Source organism: Fukomys damarensis, unplaced genomic scaffold (genome assembly GCF_012274545.1).
Source record: "Fukomys damarensis isolate Sample0158 unplaced genomic scaffold, DMR_v1.0_HiC HiC_scaffold_23, whole genome shotgun sequence".
Lineage (NCBI taxonomy): Eukaryota > Metazoa > Chordata > Mammalia > Rodentia > Bathyergidae > Fukomys > Fukomys damarensis.
The window spans coordinates 1,445,364-1,465,496 of NW_022900935.1; the positions used below are offsets into that span (position 1 = coordinate 1,445,364).

A 20,133-nucleotide genomic window follows, 5' to 3' on the forward strand; every position below is an offset into this window, starting at 1 on the left:
AAAAAAAAAAAAAAAAAAAAAAAAAAAAGACAGTTTCATGTTAAGCTTGTGACTAATGCTGTTTAGAAAATGACCAGTTGAAAAAGATAATTCTGAAGTGAATGTTTGCATGACTTACTAAATTACGCTTGCTTCTTTCTGATTAAGTATTTCTCCCTCCTCCTAAATGCAGGGCTTCAGATAACAGGGAGCGTGCTTATGAACATAGTGCCTATGGACACCATGAACGGGGGACAGGAGCATTTGATCGGACAAGACATTACGATCAGGATTACTATAGAGATCCTCGAGAGCGGACATTACCACATGGGCTCTATTACACTTCTCCTCGGAGTCGAAGTCCAAACCGTTTTGATGCTCATGATCCCCGATACGAACCTAGGGCTCGGGAGCAATTTACACTGCCCAGTGTGGTACACAGGGATATCTACAGGGATGATATTACCCGAGAGGTACGAGGCAGAAGGCCAGAGCGGAATTACCAGCACAGCAGGAGTCGCTCGCCACACTCATCCCAGTCTAGAAATCAGTCCCCTCAGAGACTGGCTAGCCAAGCGACTAGACCCACCAGGTCCCCTAGTGGCAGCGGCTCTAGGAGTAGATCCTCCAGTAGTGATTCAATCAGCAGCAGCAGTAGTACCAGCAGTGACAGGTAGGTTAACAGCCTTTTGTTGTAACAGATGAGCTGTTACATCTCAATGATCATTGGTAACGGTTTTAGCATAATGATTTTTTGAAGAAAATAATCTTGGATTGTATATGTAATAAGTAAAGAAACTTTAATATGTGGCCATTGAATTAACCAGTGATGCAAAATGCTGTTTAATAGTCTAGAAACTCAATATTAAAATTAAATTGCCAGGGGCTGGGGATTTAGCTCAGTGGTGCTGCCGCCTGCCTTGCAAACGCAAGGTCCCGAGGTTAATCTCTGGTACCAAAAAAATTTTAAAAATTGACAGCTGGGTGTGGTGGCACATGCCTGTAATCCCAGCACTCAAGAGAGGCTGAGGCAGGAGGGTTGCCATGAGTTTGAGGCCAGTCTGGACTGCTTAGTGAGTTCAAGGCCAGTCTGAACTACAGTGAAACCCTGTCTTAAAAAACAAAAACAAAAAAAGCCAAAAAGGAAGGTAATTGGCGATTTAAGGTATATGAGATAAATCTTAAGACACTGAAAATGTATCTCTAAAGTTTTTAATTTTTTAGGTGAACAGTGCCAATTTATTTTTGTTACTTTGAACATTTGTAAGAGTTGTTTGGTTCAATTTCTATTGGTACATTGTTGACACATCTCTTGTCAATGTCTAAATCAGTTTGTAACCATTAACTAACATCAAGGTTATTAGCCAATCTAAAACTCAAGTAGAAAAGCTTTCTTTAGTTGCAGGTTGTGACTTCTTGTTCTCTAAGGCTGAAATAACTCATTTCCTTAGTTGAGAATTTTTTTTCCAAAGTGACATTCTAAAGATGAAAAATGATAAAATGAAAATAATCTTAACGAGATTTAGAAGTTAAACATGGATTTTGAAATAGATCTATGTAGATGGTGTAGATTACTTTTAGTAATTTTAGACAATTCACTTAAACTCTCTTGGGCCTCAGCTTTCTTATCTTTTATAAGAACCTTTATAGAGTTATTGTGTAGATTAAAATGAAAACTGCTTATAAAATTCTTACTTTGATACCTTCTTTATGTTAAATGACCCCCCTCTCCCATTGAGTACTGCCCTGTTTTGATTGCTTGCTAGCTATTACTACTTCACACGCTGATATCCTTTAGCCTCCTCCAGTTTCCTGTAATTGTTACTCAGTTAATCTCAGATGTCCTAGTTTTAAATTTAGATGATACACAATTTAAGCTTGCAAGACACAACTTCTTTTGACCTGATTAAAATCCCAGATTATTTTTCTTTCAGTATTGCCTGCTTGGATTTATGTAATTTAATGGCTATTTTTAGGCTTCCTAAATTTTATAATTCAGAATAATAAATGGAAACATTTGATTCTTTTTGAGGGGGATACTGGGGATTGAACTTGGGTCCTTGGGCTTGCAAGGCAGGCCACCGAACCACTGAGCTAGATACCCGGCCTGAAACATTTGATTCTTAAAATGAAACAAGTACTTTGTTTAGGGAGTTAGCAAAGTTCTTTTTCTTTTTCTTTTTCTTTTTCTTTTTCTTTTTCTTTTTCTTTTTCTTTTTCTTTTTCTTTTTCTTTTTCTTTTTCTTTTTCTTTTTCTTTTTCTTTTTCTTTTTATCATTTTTTGTTTTTGTTTTTGTTTTGTTTTTTGAGACAGGGTCTCTATGTAGTTCAGACTGCTCTGGAACTTACTGTGTAGACCAGGCTGGTCTCGAACTCACAGCGATCCTCCTACCTCAGCCTCCTGAGTGCTGGGATTACAGCTGTGTGCCACCATGCCTGGCTTCTTCTTTCTTCTTTCAAATAATCACATAGTAGGTCCCGGGATTTAGCTCAGTGGTTCCACTGCCTATCTTGCAAGCACAAGGACCTGAGTTCGATCCCCAGTGGTGGTGGAGGAGTATTCAAATAATCACATAGTTTCTGTATGTGATAAACCCAAAATATAAATAAACAAAATAAAAGATAGATACTAGGAAATAAGGAGGTGGACATTTTGTAAATGGGAGCAGGACCAAGAGATGAAGGGGGAGAGAGGGAGGGGAAAAGGATAAAAAAGAATTAAAGGGGGCTGGTGACTTAGCTCAGTGATGCTGCCGCCTGCCTCACAAGTGCAAGGTCCTGAGTTCCGATCCCCAGTACCAAAAAAACAAAAAGAAAAAAATCCAAAAAGAATTAAAATATGTTATGTACATGTACCAACTCCCATGAAGAGGCAGCTCTTAAAGTTGGCTGGGGTATATGCGGTTTGCTAGATTTTCATTCAACTTCTGGACATATTTGAATTTTCCTAAATAAAGGTTAAACAATGGAAGCATGAAACTCGTCATCCTAAATGTTTACAACAAACATGTAGTAGCCATTAGGAAGCCTGTAACAATGTCACTCATGACGTATTTATGGCAAACAGACTTTATCCCAAGTGGTATAACTGTCTGGTAGAGTTAAGATCAGCTCTCAACATTATCGCTGGATTTTCTCCAGGAAGCAAAGTTAGTTCTGATCTCCAGCTTTGCACCTTTATTACATGGTTGAAAATTCCTAACTTCTTTTATTTTTTCCTTCTTGAGACGTTTTTGCTGTGTAATTCAGGCTGGCCTTGAATTCATTTATCCTCCCGCCTCAGCCTCCCAAGCACTGAGATTGCAAGCGTGTGCCACTACGCCTGGCTTCTTTTTTTTGTTTTGTTTTCGAAACACTGTCTTACACTCTAATTCAGACTGGCCTTGAACTCACAGCGTAGCCCATGCTGGCTTCAAATTTGTGACAATCCTCCTGCCTCAGCCTCCTGAGTGCTGGGGCTATCTGTAGCTGTGCACCACCACACCTGGCTCATGCCTGGCTTAACTACTCTTGACTTCATTTGTTATATTGTCCAAATAATGATTGGTAAAATTCATTGAATCCTATAAACTGATGATAAAGTCTTGTTGTATTTCACTTTGTTCTACATGTAGTTGTTTAAGTTCTCAAGTTTGCTGGACGTAGTGGCACATACTTATAGTCTCAGCACTCTGAAAGGCTGAGGCGGGCAGATTGCATGTTTGAGCCTAGCCTGCACAATTAAGAGACTTAGAAAGACCCTCTCTCAAAATAAAAAAATTTTAAAAGGACCATGGATGTAACTCAGTGCAGAGGTCTAGCATTCAGTCCCAAATGCTGAAAAAAAATCATATTTTAGTCATTTTCCCCAAACCTGCCTCATTAAAGGAATGCCACTGCCTTCCTTGGATCAAAACTTAGTGAAAAGGCAACCTGTGTTGGCGTTGTTGAAGTCAGGAGAATCAGTGATAAAAGGTCTTCGGTGGTGTTACACTTTGGTTTAGGATCTGGTCTCATTTTTAGGCTTAAAAGCTTAAAAGTGTTGTAATGAATTCCATGCTCATGTATTAAAAAACAAAAGCTCCAAAATCAAGTCGTGCTTCTATTTATTGTAAAGTACCAGAGGGGCAAAGTGTGCTAAGAACATGTACTTGGGGACTAATTGTAATTTTGAAAAGTGGTGAGCAAGAGGACTTTGCATGATAATCATACCAGCTTAGAGTAGCTAGATATATCTCCTTAAATGATACAATGACCTGACAAGCTGAAAGTTTTAATTTGTCTTGCATAGTGTGTTAAGGTATGCTTGTGTTTAAAAACCTGTAATTTTGTCCTACATATTCCTTCTGATCTGCACTGTTGGACTGTATAATCTGACAAGGTAAGGATAACTGAATTCTGGCTGAGGATAACTTCTTCCCATGACTTGGGGAATAACCACTGGCAGATTTTTGCTATTTCCCCATTCCTTTGTCTGTGTAGATTCTTTTGTTTCTGTTTATTTATTTGGGGGTAGTGGGGATTGAACTCGGGACCTTCCACTTGCAAGGCAGGCAGTGGCACGATTGAGCTAAATCCCCAGCCCTAGAATCTTTTATTTCTTTTTCCCTCCAGAGAGGTGATAGTACATTTACTTAGGTTATTGGTTTCCTTTCATATGCAGTCATCCCTACCTCCCCCATACCGGGGATTGAACTCAGGACCTTGTGCTTGCCAGGCAAGCGCAGTGCTGCTGAGCTACATCCCCAGCCCCTTTAGTCATGTTTTCTAAAGCTGTAATATTTCGACCTTCTATAGCTCACTTTTAGTTGATTGCCTGCACCTCGTTCATGAGCTTACTGGTTCACTTCCAGTTTCAATGACGTGACAGCTGTTACATAGAGACAGTTTTTATGTCTATCCACAGAACAATGGAGAATGGAAAGAGAATTATTTAGACTACTGAGAGATCTAAGAGGTAGCCTTTGCTTGAGCTATGGAGGATATATACACGGCATAGGAAGGAAAGCATTTTAGGCTAGACAGGGAACATCGTGGGGTAGAAGGAACAGGTCAGAGAGAAGTAAGCAAAAGAATGCTTTGAGACCAACAGATAACTTAGCAAGATTTAACCATGCTAGTGTTTTGGGGTCTTATGTATTCATTTAATTTCGTTTTTTGAGACAGGGTCTCACTGTGTAGTTGAGACTGACCTGGAACTCACTGTGTAGCCTAGGCTGGTCTCAAACTCACAGCGATCCTCCTGCCTCAGCCTCCCGAGTGCTGGGATTACAGGTATGTGCCACCATGCCTAGCTCTTTGGGGTCTTACTCTGTCTATAGAGATGAGCCCTTAAAAAATGGCTTGAAGCAAGATGGCTTCTGGAGATCTGTGCTTCAGAAAGCTAATTGATGATGTAGTACAGAGATTCATTGTAGTTGGGAGGCCTTTTTAGTACCTTAGAGAGAGAAAACTTGAATTGTGAGTGCTTGACTTTGGACAGTTAGATGAGATTGCATTAAGAGGCAGATTGCTGATTTATGCAAAACAGTAAACTATGGTGATCATTTAAATGATAGGCTTTCAGGGCTGCCTTTTTTTTTTTTTTTTTTTTGGTACTGGGGATTGAACTCAGGCCCTCGTGCTTATGAGGCAGGCACCGGAACCACTGAGCTAAATCCCCGGCCCTCAGTGCTGTCTTTTAAGAACAGGACCAAGGAGACTCTGTAAGACACAGAAGTCAGTATATTACCTTTGTCACAGAGAATACTTCACCAAAACAGTTGAATTAGTGCTTAGGGGAGTTTCTTAGTTAACACAAAGGATAGAGCAGAACTGATGTGGCAAGTGGAAAATTTGGTCATTGTGCGAGTCCTCTGGTATTGAGAGTATTATCCCTGGTTCAACCTCCCTTTTATCAGGTGTCCCCTTTCCCTCTATAATTATACTGAGAACAAAGTATATTATTTTGAAATCTTATGTAAATTCGAAATGTTTAGTTTCCTTTTGGAAAACAAAAGCTCTCTCTTTTTTTGTACTCTTTAAGATTTTAAAGTTGTAGAACTGTGACATTCCTAGAAATTCTCTGAAGATATTTAGAATTAACGCTAATAGTGGACAAAATACTCATAGAAATGTTTCTCCTCTGTCTCCAGGATTGATGGGAAGTTAGCTACCCTGGATCCTCAATTCTTACAGTTTTTATAAACAGATTCCTAGCATTGCATTTCAAATGGGTAAACATGGAATTAATGGCAGTATAGTTGTAAAATTATAAGCAACCCACCTACCATTTTTTGTGCACCTGTTAACATGTAACTGGCCTTTAGGGTATTCTCTTGTGCTGCCCTATGCTACTGTAGGTCTCTGTCAAGGCAATTTAATGAGTCACTACTTTCAAAAGAACATCTTAGATGCATTAAATTCCACAGAAGCATTTATTTTAAAATTTCTTAATTGAAGTTGAATATACTGCATAGTTTCCTATGATTGCATTTTTTTTTATTCATTTGTAAGAATTTTCTTTAATACAGGCTAAAGGAATTAAAGTATTTGCTGAGGCTGAGCCAGTTGGTAACTTTGCTACTGTGTGAGAGTAATTCTAATTGGGCTTTGCTTTACCAGTTGTTCATTTTGATCATGGGCAAAATGACTGGACTGATAAGGGGGGACCTGGACATCACATCTGTTTTGTAGGTTGTAATGCAATTCAGCATTGCCTTTCATGGTGAAAGTAGGCAGCAAATGCAGTAATCTTAAACCACAGCAATGTCACAGTGTGAGTTATTTTGTTACCAGTAGAAATCCATAGGTATTTTAATGTTTAATGTTACTGTAGTAACAGATATCTCAAGTTTGAGTTATATTCACCTTTACTTTGGAAGTGGGATAGTTACTAAATTCAGTGTTAGTAAAGATAGGGTACTTTCCGTGTAATTTCATTTTTGTTCCTATTTACCTTATGCACATATTTATTTATTTTATTTACTGGTTTTTGGCACATGGTCTCACTATGTGGTTCAGGCTGGCCTTGAACTCACCATATAGCCGAGGCAGGCCTTGCAGTAATCTTCCTGCCTCAGCCTACCGAATGCTGGCATTACCCACATGTGCCACCTTGCCTGGCTACTTTATAAATTTGAAAACATTTTGAAAAGTGGTCAATGTTGCCATATTTTCACCAGCTTGTCATAAATGAGTCCTTGGCACCTTTTTAGCTGCAGTTAACTCCTGATTCTATGTTCTGTAAAGGTTTATTGAGCAGTGGAAAAACAGGTGAAGAGTAATGGAAAACAGTTAAGATTTCAGTAATCCAAATCTTTGCTTGTTTCATCCTACCCTTCTAGCTGGTTATTTCCCTACATGTCCTTATAGGCTAAAGTTAACTTGATGTTTACATCCAGGCGTCTATTTCATAAGTAATGGCCTTATTTTATCTATGGAACAACATTGCTCATAAAGCTGTACGGAGCGCCCCAAATTGGCCAATTTGGATTAAACTGGCAATGGCTAATTTAAAGAAATTCTACATGTGTGAGTGAGAGTTAACATAATTAGATTAATGTAAATGTCTATGACTAATCTTTCTTGCTTTACCAAAATTAGTCTCATTTTCTGACCCCCTTAACATATTTTTTTGTCTTCTGAGCAGGCTTTTCGTTTTAAACTGTTGGCTCAACTGAAAGAGGGTATTTCAACTAACTACAGACTTTTATTATTTCCTTTTTGGTTTATTTTCTTGGTACCAAGGATCAAACTCAGGACCTTGCACTTGTGAGGCAGACGGCATAAACACTGAGCTAAATCCCTGGCCCTCTTGTTTGTTTTTTGAAACAGGGTCTTTCTCTGTAGTCCAGTCTGGCTTTGAACTCACTATGTAGCCCATGCTGGCCTCAGACTCCTGAGTCCTAGAACCAGAAAACCATGAATCACCAAGCCTGGCTTCAGTCTTATTCTTTCTCTTCATAAATATTTAGATGGACATTCTTGGATGGGGATTTAGCTCAGTGGTTCCGCCGCCTGCCTTGTAAGGCACAAGAACCCAAGTTCAGTCCCTGGTACCAAACAACAGCAACAACAGAAAAACATAGATGGACATTCTTAAAATAAGTATAATAACTAGCAAAGAAATGACATATAAAAAACTGTAGAGAGCCGGGCGTGATGGCTCATGCCTGTAATTCCATCACTTGGGAGGCTGAGGCAGGAGGGTCCCTGTGAGTTCAAGACCAGCCTGACCTACATAGTGAGTTCCAGGTCAGTCTCAACTACATAGTGAGACCCTGTCTCAAAAAAAACAAAAACAAAAAACAAACAAAAACTGTAGAGAGTGACCTCTCATTGTCTCTATTATTTGTAGCTTTCACTAAATTATATGGTCTTAATCATATAAGATACCTGTTTGAAGAAATTGGAAATTTAGAGCTAGAATGTGTAGTCTTCTTAGTTTTAGTTGTTTTTTGAAACAGCTTCTTACTGTTGTAGCCCAGGCTTGAACTGGTGATCTTCCTGCCTCAGCCTCCAGAGTGTTGGGGTTACTTTGAGTGCCATTGCATCTGGCTTTAAATAGATGTAAAAATTAGGGCTGGGGATTTAGCTCAGTGGCACTGCGCCTGCCTCGCAAGTACAAGGCCCTGAGTTTGATCCCCAGTATCCCCCAAAAAGTGTGTATATGTGTTGGGCGGAGAGCTGTAATACCCATCTTTGTAATTGCTGGGACTGAGGCTTGAGGATCCAGAGTTTAAGGGCACTGTGGGCAATTTAGTGAGATTTCTTCAAATTTAAAAAAATGAAAAGGGCTAAGACTGTAGCTTGGTCACAGACCGCCTAGCATGTGTTAGGCCCTGGGTTCAAGTCTAAGTACTGCTCCCAAATTGAGATATATTTTTAAAAAATGTATTTGAAGCTGGCTAATATGGTAGTTGCCTATAGATTCAGCTACTCAGGAAGCTGAAGCAGGAGGATCTCTTTATTCCAGTAGTTACATTATTTAAATGTCTTTTTTGTTGTTGCAGTGAAGAGGGTTGAACTCATGGCCTTGCACATGCTAGGCAAGTGTTATGCTACTGAGCTACATTCCTAGCCCTTAGAATATGTTTTGAATTGTCATAAACTGTAACATAAAAAGGAGAAACCTAGGAACAAAGAAAAGATTGGAAACGATGGACAGTTACACATTGGGGGGTGCAATAATTGGACCGTAACACTGGGCTACAGTATCGCCTCCCTCCCTCTCTCCCTCCCTCCCTCTGTCTAGTCATTCCTAGGCATTTTAAAATTTGTTTTTGAAAAAAGATCATGCTAAGTCTCTGAGTTGCCCAGGTTGGGCTTGAATTTGCAGCCCTCCTGCCTCAACCTGTCAGAGTTCTGGGATTATAGGCATGTGCTACCATGCCCAGCCAAAAGCTATATATTTAAAAAACCATATCAGCAAAGCATTCATCTTCCTTGGTCATCAGTCATACAATTCTTCATAGAATTTAAAGCAGTCTACTCTCCAGCACCCCCCCCCATTGAACTCAGGACCTTGTGCTTGCCAGGCAGGTGTGGTGTCATTGAGCTACATCTGCGGCCCTTTTCCAGTTCTTAGACTTCAAGATAGTTTGTTAAGGTTTAGTGTTTTATACTCCTCTCTCTGTTACAATCTAATGTTTATTGAAAGGGAAATAAAAACATTTTTCACTGCTGGTGTTACTTGCAGAATGGGTCTGTATGTATATTTCTTATAAGTTACATGTTGTGAGTCAATTACATTACAAGTTTTCTGTAGCTGTAACACTTTTTTATTAACGTTAGACAGTTTTTCTCCCCGTGAGACTAGGGATTGAACCCAGGCCTCCTGAATGCTAGGTAAGCTCTCTACCACTCAGCTACACCCTCAGCCCCTAAATTCTGGATTTTTAAGCAATACACATAAGAGGGTTATAGAAAGGAATGTGACCCTTTTGGTGAAACAGAAAAGTTAGCATGAATGTCCCTAGTCTAAAAAGTAAACCCCACCAAGTCTGCATATCATTTGTGAGTAATCTGAATGTAACAGATGATAGTTTCTTTCCTGTAGGAGTGGAAGTTTCAGGTCTTTTCATGTGGATGTTTTGCACTTCATTTATTTCAGTTGTGGGAGATGGTCTTCCCAGTTCAAGAAAAAGATGTTTAGAATCGCTGTCGTGTTGCAGGATTGTGAAAGAATATAGTTGAGGCTGGAAAGGTGAGGGAAAGCATTGGGATCAGAACGGTGTGTGCCTTCCACTTCTCTCTCCACAGGTACACTTGTTCAGGTGTTCACTGGGAAGACATATGTTCATTTCATTACCTGGCTAGGCAGTCTCTGTATTAGTATCTTGTGCTAGGAACTACCACATACGGCAGCAGCTTTAATACATATATTAGGTAAAGCCGTTTTTAAAAGTGTAGTGATGTGTGTGTGTGATGTCTTACGCTGTTTAATCATAAAAACACATTTGTCTGACTTGTATCAAGTGATGTTATTCCTATAAGGAATAGGCAGTACTTTCTAGATTTAGAGAAGAAATTTTGTTTTGTTGTGCTGTTATTTCTTAGTTTTTTCAGATAAATATATTTTTGGGGTTTTTTGTTTGTTTGTTTGTTTTTGGTTATTGAGATAGAGCCTTCCTAGGTAGTCCAGGCTGGCCTCAAATTTGCACTGGTCCTCCTGCCTCAGCTTCTCAAGTGGTGTGCCACTTGGATGATTACAGGCGTATGCCGCCATGCCCACCTGGATTTTTTTTTTTTTTTTAAGACGGTCTCACTGTGTAGTTCAGACTGCCCTGGAACTCACTGTGTAGCCCAGGCTGATCTCGAACTCACAGGGATACAACGATCCTCCTGCCTCAGCCTCCCGAATGCTGGAATTACAGACGTGCACCACCATGTCTGGCTACTGGATATATGTATTTTGATCAAGATAGTCTGTATTGCCCTGCCACCACCACCACCACCACCACTGGGGATTGAGCTGAGGACCTTACACTTGTGAGCAGGTGCGGTGCCATTGAGTTCCGTTGTTTTGTTCTGTTTTTTTTTTTGTTGTTGTTTTTTTTTTCCTGAGGATCGAACTCGGGGCCTTGCACTGCGGTGGAACCACTGAGCTAAATCCCTGGCCCTCTTCATGTTTTTGCTTGAGACAGGGTCTCACTATGTAGTTGAGACTGACCTGGAACTCACTGTGTAGCCCATGCTGGTCTCAAACTCACAGCGATCCTTCTGCCTCAGCCTCCCGAGTGCTGGGATTACAGGCGTGAGCCACCACGCCTGGCTTTTCTTTTTTTTTTTTTTAACCAAAGAAAGTATTACTAAGCATAGTATCTTTTCATCTCAGAAAAATCATTGTAACTGATATTTTATTGGTATATTTTAGGTACACAATAATACAGTTACATTCATCATTGGGATACATGATGTATCTTGGTTCTTATTTTTCCCCATTCTCCTGGCCTCCCTTCACCCCTTCCAACCTTCTCTATTTACAAAGACTTTGTTTCCATTTTTTTCCTTTTCTCTTATTTCCTTCCTACCTTTCCGCTACCTCGCCCATTTCCTATATCTTTAGACCTTTTCTTTGTATTACACAATATCAATTACACATTTTGATCCTTATTTACACACTGTTTATCATACCAGAGAAACTATCTGGTTTATAAATCGCTCCTATCAATTTCGCTTAAGAGTCAAGCCTTGGCCGGGCGTGGTGGCACACACCTGTAATCCCAGCACTCGGAGGCTGAGGCAGGAGGATTGCTGCGAGCTCGAGACCAGCCTGGGCTGCACAGTGAGTTCCAGAGCAGTCTGAACTACATAGTGAGACCCTGTCTCAACCCCCCGCCAAACAAAAAAACAAACAAACAAAAACCAAAAAAAGACTACGGCCTCAAAGTGCATCCACTTAGTTAGAAATGTCTCAGGGTTCTTGTTCTCTATGGCTGAGTAGTACTCCATTAAAAAAAAACAAAACAAAAAACCACATCTTCTTTATCCAGGCCCCAGTTGATGGGCAGTTGGGCTGTTTCCAAGTTTTAGGTATTACAAACTGTGCCGCTATAAACATGGGTGTGCATGTATCGCTGTGGTATGATTCTTTTAATTCTTTTGGGAAGACACCCAGCAGGGGAATAGCTGGGTCAAATGGGATTTCTATTTCTAGTTGTTTAAGCTATCTCCATGTTGATCTCCACGGTGGTTGCACCAGTCTGCACTCCCACCAGCAATGGAGAAGGGTTCCTTTCTCCCCACAGCCCCGCCAGCATTTGTGATTGGTTGATGTCATGATAACCATTCTGGGATAAGGTGGAAGGAATCTCAGTATTGTTTTCATCTGCATCTCTTGAATGACCAATGATGGGGAACATTTTTTCTTTTTCTTTCTTTTTTTTTTTTTTTTTGCTGCTTTTACTTCTTTGTCTGAGAAATGTCTGTTCATTTCAGATGCCTATTTTTGAATTGGGTCTTTATATTTGGGGGCTCTGATTTTTCTGAGTTCTTTATATATTCTAGGTGGTAGACCTTTGTTTAAGAAACAGCTGGTAAAAATTTTTTCCCACATTGTAGGTTGTCTCTTAGTTCTGTTGATGGTTTCTCTTGCAGTGCAGAAGCTTTTTAAAAAGATGAGATCCCAGTTGTTGATTCTTTGTGCTGGTTCCCATGCTACAGGGATTTGTTCATAAAGTCTTTGCTATGCCAGTGTCTTCGAGCGTTCTGCCTCACTTATCTTCCAACAAGTTCAGTGTTTCTGTTTTAATATTTAGATCTTTAATCCACTTGGATTTTAGTTTAGTGCATGGTCAAAGATACAGACCTAGTTTTAATCTTCGGTAAGTTGAAATCCAGTTTTTCCAACACCATTTATTAAAGAGGCTATCTTTCCTCTGGTGAGGATGTTTGGCTCCTTTGTCAAAGATGAGGTAGCTGAGTGTGTCTGGAGTTCTTTCTGCATCTTCTAATCTATTCCACCTAGCCTCACAGGTCTGTTTCTTTGCCAGTACCATGCTGTTTTTATCACAGTGGCTTTGTAGTATAGTTTCCAGTTGAGAATTGTGATACCCCCTGCCATGTCTCTGTTGTCTAGAATTGCTTTTGCTATTCTAGGTCTCTTCTGGGTCCAAATGAATTTTATGATGAGTTTTCTTTAGGTATGCTTGTGGTGAACCTTCTGGGACAGCTGTGTGTCACGTCCATCCAATAGGGCTTCCAAGGTCTGAACATTTCTCTGTTGTGGTGTGAATACTTGCTGCAAGTTTGTGGGTCTTTGCATTCCTGAAATCCTGTGGAGACCTCAAAGGTAGGCAGGGGAAAGGCCAGGCCTGCACCATCACCTTCAGGATCTCATCGTATTCCCCCAGGAAGGCCTCCATGAATAATTTATGGAAGATCAGGGTCTGCGCGGGTAGTGCAGAGCTGTGATGTCTGTGGCCGCATGGTTCATCAGGCTCTGCTTGGCCTGCTCCCGTAGAGTTGGTGGACTCTGTGTACTCATCCCGAGAAATCAGGTGCAGACGCAGGTGCCAAGGCTCTGGGACTCCGGGTGGGACCAGGCAGTAACTGGAAGCTCCAGGACTGAGCACAGGGCCAAATCTGTACAGAGAATGCTGAAGCATAGAATTCACTTCCTATACACTGTCCTATACAGTTTTTAGGCAAAGAAATTTCTATTTAAAATTGAATTCTTAACCTGGGCACAGTGGCACCAGTAGGTAATCCCAGCATGTGGGAGGCTGAGGCAGGAGGGTTGCCAGGAGTTTGAGGTCAGCCTGCACTACAAAGTGAGACCCCGTGCAGACCGGCATACAGAAGGACCAGAGGGTAGCCATGCTGAGGCCTGAGTCACACACACTGCCCGACCTGTAACTGACGTTTAACCCTAAGATATTTGTGATTAAAAGCCATAATTAATTTTTTCCTGGCTGTTCTATTTGTAGCTACATAGCATTGACGTGAAAGTAGAAATTAGGTTGGCTTTATTGTATTATACCAGACTTCTCTTTTTACTACTGTGATTATACTTGACAATGTGAGACGAATCACTTCAATTGAAAGGGTTTTGTTGTTGTTGTTCTTCATGTACCAAAGAGAAAATATCCTGTGCTGAGGCCACATTATTTACTTGTCAGCTGAAAAGAAAAATAAAATCATGTAATGAATATCAATGATTAGTTATATTTTTCTTTTGAAATATCAAATGAAGTGTATGTTTTGGAGGCATTCAGAAGATTTTCAGGTAGGAAAGGCTTAGTGAAACCTTTTCAATTAAGAGGCCAAAGTCAAGGATAAAAATAATTTCTTTTTGTCATGCTAGCTGTCAAACTCAAGGCCTTGGCATGCTGTACCACTGAAGTATGCCTCAGCCCAATAAATGTTCTTAGGAGGGATATATTTTTAATTTATCCTGTACCTTTTATTTTCATTTATGCAAATAAACTTGGGCAAAATGCAAATATTTGCTTTGTTGTTGTTGGTGGTGGTGGTGGTGGTGGTTTTTTGAGACAGGGTCTCACTATGTAGTCGGGACTGACCTGAAACTCACTATGTAGCCCACGCTGGTCTCGAACTCACAGGGATCCTCCTGCCTCAGCCTCCCGAGTGCTGGGATTACAGGTGTGCGCCACCATGCCTGGCTATATTTGTTTTCTTTTAAGTCTAAGTAAATTATATATTGCATTTCAAATAGCTGATTTGTTTCTGCCTTTTGTTCTGGTTCATTTTTACTTTTTTATATAATTGAAACTAACTCAGGATTCAAAAGGGGGACTATCTTGGGCTGGGGATCTAGCTCTGTGCTGCCTCACAAGTGAAAGGTCCTGAGTTTGATCCCTGGTACCAAAAAAAAAAAAAAAAAAAAAAAAAAAAAAAAACAAAACAGCACCTGTGGTGGGGAGGAGAATATCCTGATGAAAATTAGTGTTATATCTAAAATGTGCTCATTGCCATGGACCTTTCTGCTATGAAATGAAGTTCCTGTCTTGAAGTTTGCAATGAATGGTTCCTTGTGATGGAAAGCCAATTAATGGTTTTATTGATTGAATATTCTCTCTTGAATATAATTATATCTGATGTTTTGAAAAGTTGCTTCACTTGAAGGGAAGTTACTGGGAGAAAAATAACTGCAGGCATATGAGGAGCAGTAGGTTTTGCTTCTGTCTTAAGTCTCTATTATTTTCCAGGAGAAGCATTTGCTCATTCCCTGTGTAAGGGGATTTTAGGGCTAATCAGCGTGGAACAAGTGTTTAACCATGTGAGCTTTGAGGAGATGTATATTTAAAATTGTTTTCTGTTCATTGCTGGCAGGCAAACTTCGGAGTCACTGAAGAGCCCATAGTTTTGAAACACACTGCATATTGTGGCTGCTGTATAGTTTGCTTTGTTTATCACTGCATAGTAAGCAGCTCACAGCTTTCTGCCTTTTGAGGGTCATATTGATCTAATCAGCCAAGGTCTTTTGGATGCTAAATATGGAAAGTGGTGAAGTGTTACTAATGCTCTAGTGGGTTTAGCTCCCATTGGGAAGATCTATAAACAGGTTAATTTCCAGCTTCCTTTCTGGCTTTCCAGAAATGCTGTCAAGTACAGCATTTTTTAGGAAGGCTGTTTTTGGAGAAGTGTAGGTATTTTTGTGGCTTGCCCTCTTATGTATAGGTGGTCCATTTTGCAAACACGGTGCTGGGCTGACCCGTATACAGTATTTGGTGTACTGCTGGGGAAATGAGAACCAATCCAGTTGGTGAGAACGCGTGGTTTACTGAGTACTGCTTGCTGGCAGCCAGAGTCTGAATATTGTAAGGGAAGTTGGGATGTGCTTGTTTGTGACTTGAACTAGCCTAAACTGGAATCATCCAGTTTGAGTTGGCTATTTGCCACCTCCTTAGGCTTCCTTGTTTTGCCAGCATTTGTGCCAGGTGGACAGCCCAGGGGTGGGACCCAGGCTCTGACTGGACAGGCAGTTGCAGGGCCTGAGTATTTCCTGGGCTTGCTTGTGGGAGGCAGGTACTGTGTTTTGAATCTAGCAAGGCTAAACAGACACCCAAGACTAGATGCTGATTTTCAGTGCATCATTGCCCCTTAGCTCCAGTGGTAGTTTGTGTCTTCTGCCCTTTTGGAAGCTAAAGCTCTAGGGCCAGGGATTTAGCTCTCAGGGGTGCCACGCCTGCCTCACAAGTGCAAGGTCCCGAGTTCAATCTCCAGTACCAGCTGAAGCTTGAAAGGCTGCTTCTGTCCTCCTGTTGCTTGGCTGCCTCACAGCATGGTTAGGGAATTTTCTTTTAGTTGGGTTAATCTGTCTTCCTTATCCATTTGTTCTTTCTACTTTGTGTTATGTTGGGGTTTGATTAGTTTGGCAGAAGACATTAAAATAGGTTTGTGACCTGGTTTGTTACTGTTTTTTGAGATGAGGTTTTGCTGTATAGCCCAGGCTGGCTTTGAACTTGAAGTGATCCTTCTGCTTCAGTCTCTTAAGTGCTGGGATTATAGGTATATGCAACACGCCTGGCTTATTTGCTAGACTTGGAAGCAAAATATGTAAACCCCTTTTTAAAAAAACACTGTATTATGCTTAAATCACAAAATTATAATAAAATGAATGCTTCGTGCATAAGGTGGCTCTGAGTACAAATATACCTTTTTGTTATTGTTGTTTGTTGTTTTCTTTCCTTTTGGTACCGGGAATAGAACTCGGGGACCTTGTGCTTGCGAGGCAGGTGGTGGAACCACTGAGCTAAATCCCCCGCCCCATAAGATGGCTCTGAGAAGTAGAAGAGTTAAATGATTAAACATGGCCAGATTTCTGATGAAAACACCACGAAGTTACTCAGTTATATTGCAGTAAAGCCACAAATAAAGGAGTGTATTTATTTTTGTCTAGTTTTGTAGAAAATGGACAGCTTTCTTTAGTTGTAAACTTACAGAATGAGGTTGATGGCTGTGTCAGTTGTTTTACTTAGAGCAGAATTGGTGGTGGTTTTTCTTTTATCCTTCTTGCATTGTGTTGACTTGGAGTCTCTGTGGTGTTCTCAGAAGCCACATGCGATTTCACCTTGCTCCAGTCATTCAGAATAAAGGAAAATAGGCACTCTCATTTATAATAAACATTTGCATTTCGGAAATTCAGAATTAGCCAAGATTTCATGCCAAAAACCCCTTTGCCTGCATTTACAAAAAAAAAATCAATATCTTAGACTACAAACTCTGATTGCCTTTATCTACAAAGAGCACTCCTATACTTCCCTTATTACAAAATGGAAAATGTCCCCTCTGGGGCTGGGGATTTGGCTCAGTGGTTGGGCCGCCTGTCTCCCAAGGGCAAGGGCCCAAGTTCAATCCCCCGGACCAAAAGAGAAAAAACAAATATCCCCTGTGGTTATTTATGTACTGAAGTTTATTGGTTGCTCATTCACATGCTACTTAACTGCCATAGAAATTCCGTAAAGTCTTTAGAGAATATCTTCTTAAATCCACTTTTCATGCAGTCAGTAAACCTCTCTTTTTGTAGCTGGGATCTGAGCTAAATCCCCGACTTGTGTAAACCTCTTTTGAGATAGAGAAAATAGTAAATGAAATGTCTCTTAAAATTTCTTAACATAGTTAGCTGGGTGTGGTGGCACATGCCTGTAATCTCAGTACTCTGGAGGCTGGCAGGAGGATCACTGTTAGTTTAAGGCCAGGCTGGGCAACATAGTGAGATCCTGTCTAAAAAGAAAAAAAAAAATTTCTTTGCACAGTAGTTTTCTCATAAGAATCTCAGAACTCTCATATTGTCAGAACTTTTCTTTAGAGTGGAAGAGATTAGAAATATAGTCTGTGATTTGACATAGTGCATGCCTATAATTCCAGGCCTCTGAGAGGCTGAGGGTTATAAGTTTGAGCCCATCTCGGGCAACTCAGTGCCTTAGCAAGACCCTGTCTCAAAATAAAGAAGGGAAAGGGGCCTGGGGTTCTGTGGTTGTTGCTCAGCGTGAAAACCCTGGATTGAATCCTTAGTATCGGCCCCCAATATATATGATGAGATTGGCAAAACATTTGCTTACAAATACGTGAGAAAACATAACATAGTTCAATAAAGTAGGGTGGCTTCATTAGTAATCATTTAACTTTCAGCTGGGCGTGGTGGCACATGCCTGTAATCCCAGCACTCGGGAGGCTGAGGCAGGAGGATCACTGTGAGTTCGAGACCACCCTGGGCTTCATAGTGAGTTCCAGGTCAGTCTCAACTCTACATAGTGAGACCCTGTCTCAAAAAATAAAAACAAACAAACAAAAACAAATCATTTAACTTTCTCTCTCTCTCCTTTTTTTTTTTTTTTTTTGGTACTGGGGATCAAACTCAGGACCTGGCACTTGCGAGGCAGGCGCCGGCACCACTGAGCTAAATCCCTGGCCCTAACTTTCTCTGAATGCATTAAATTAAATTGTTTTTGCTTGAGTGAATTATTGGTACAATTCTCTGGAGTTTTAGTTTGCTTAATTCACTATCAGATAGTTTTTAAAGTTTGAAGTAGTAAATACGCTGAACTAAGATACAGTTTTTAAGGGTGCTTGCCTTATTTTTTAAAAATTTGTTTTTGTTTTGGGGGTACTAGGATTGAATTTAGGAGCTTGAGTATGCTAGGCAGTAGGTAAGCATTCTTTCACTGAGCTACAACCCAAACCTCTACTCATTTTTTTTTTCCTTTCAGTTTATCTTCTTCTCTCTGCGTTTTTTTTTTTTTTTTTTTTTTTGGTACTGGGCATCAAACTCAGGACCTTGTGCTTGCAAGGCAGGCGGCGGAACCACTGAGCTAAATCCCTGACCCTTTTTCTCTGCTTTTAAGGTAGAAATTTACATGTTCATGTGTTACACTGTTCACTTGTTGGAGATGTCTGAAATTATGAGACGTGACTTTATGAAGATGACACACTTTTATACACACACACCCACTGAACTTAGCTACATCCCTAGCCCTTTTTATTTTGAGAAAAGGTCTTGATAAGTTGCCCAGGTTGGGCTCAAATTTGGGATTACAGATGTGTGCCTCTATGCCCAGCTTCCAGTTTATTAATAGTTTTTATGCTGTAACAATTATTTTAAGATGTACTAGACCTCTAGTATGTTGTTGCTCATGAATAGCATTTCTTTATTAAGCCCACACACATGTATTCTTGGACTATGCTTAAGGATTGTTTCAACATTGTAATGGCCCACATGTTCTTTATTTAAAGGATGATATGCTACTTATTGGGGAGATTGTTGCCTCTAGAACTAGTTTGTCCTCATATCATAGCCCCATATAGATACTGAGCATATGAGCTGTGCTTAGGGACTGGGGTGTAGCTCACTGGTTAGAGCACTGGCCTAGCATGCTCAGGAACCCAGCACGACAAAAACAAAACCAAAAAAGAACTCTGTATCATTATTGAATACTGATCCCTGTGCTAACACGGACGGACCTCAAAAACACGTTAAGTCAGTCACATATTACTGATGAAAACTATAGGGTAATCTGTGGAGACACAAAGTAGATTGGGAGTTGCCTAGAGTTGGAGGCGGGAAAGAACAGGAAAGTATGAAGTTATGGTAGCTATGAAGGATTTTTTTTTTTCTAAATAAGAGGATGAGAATGTAGTAAATTGTGTTACTAGTGATAGTTGCATAACTGTAAATGTACTAAAAACCACTTGTTCCCTTTTAAAATGGGTGATTTTTACCTTGTAAAATTATCTCAGTAGAGCTGTTTTAAAAATATACACTGAAACAAGATCCTGTCTCAAAACAAAACAAAACAAAATATCGAATTTGGAAGACCTAAAGACTTGAAGTTTAAAAATTTATTGATTTTTAGGGCTGGGGATTTAGCTCAGTGGTTCTGCTGCCTGCCTTGCAAGTGCAAGGTCCCGAGTTTGATCCCCAGTACCCCCCCCCAAAAAAAAGTTGATTGATTTTTATGTTGATTACGTGTTCAAATACGACTTTGATCTTATTAGGCTAAATAAAATATTAAAATTGATTTCACTTGTTTTTACTTCTTAAAGTGTTATTTGGAATTTTAAAAGTATATTTCTGGCATATATTATTCAATGTCTGTTGGGAGGATGAGGCAGGAGGATCACTGTGAGTTCGAGGCCAGCCTGAACTACACAGCAAGATTCTGTCCCTCTCCCCAAAGTGTTGGGCAGTGCTGTTCAAGAAGCACTCTTTTTTTTTTTTTTTTTTTTTTT

The 20,133-nt window shown here is 40.2% G+C and overlaps 1 protein-coding gene across 1 annotated transcript in view; it reads left to right on the forward strand.

Moving 5' to 3' along the window:
* Spen (spen family transcriptional repressor) overlaps positions 1-20,133 on the forward strand; it is a 57,301-nt gene that overhangs the window by 3,639 nt on the left and 33,529 nt on the right. The window contains exon 2 of the mRNA XM_033767849.1: positions 173-652. Within this exon, the coding sequence (XP_033623740.1) occupies positions 173-652 (480 nt within the window). The remainder of the gene's footprint in view (positions 1-172; positions 653-20,133) is intronic.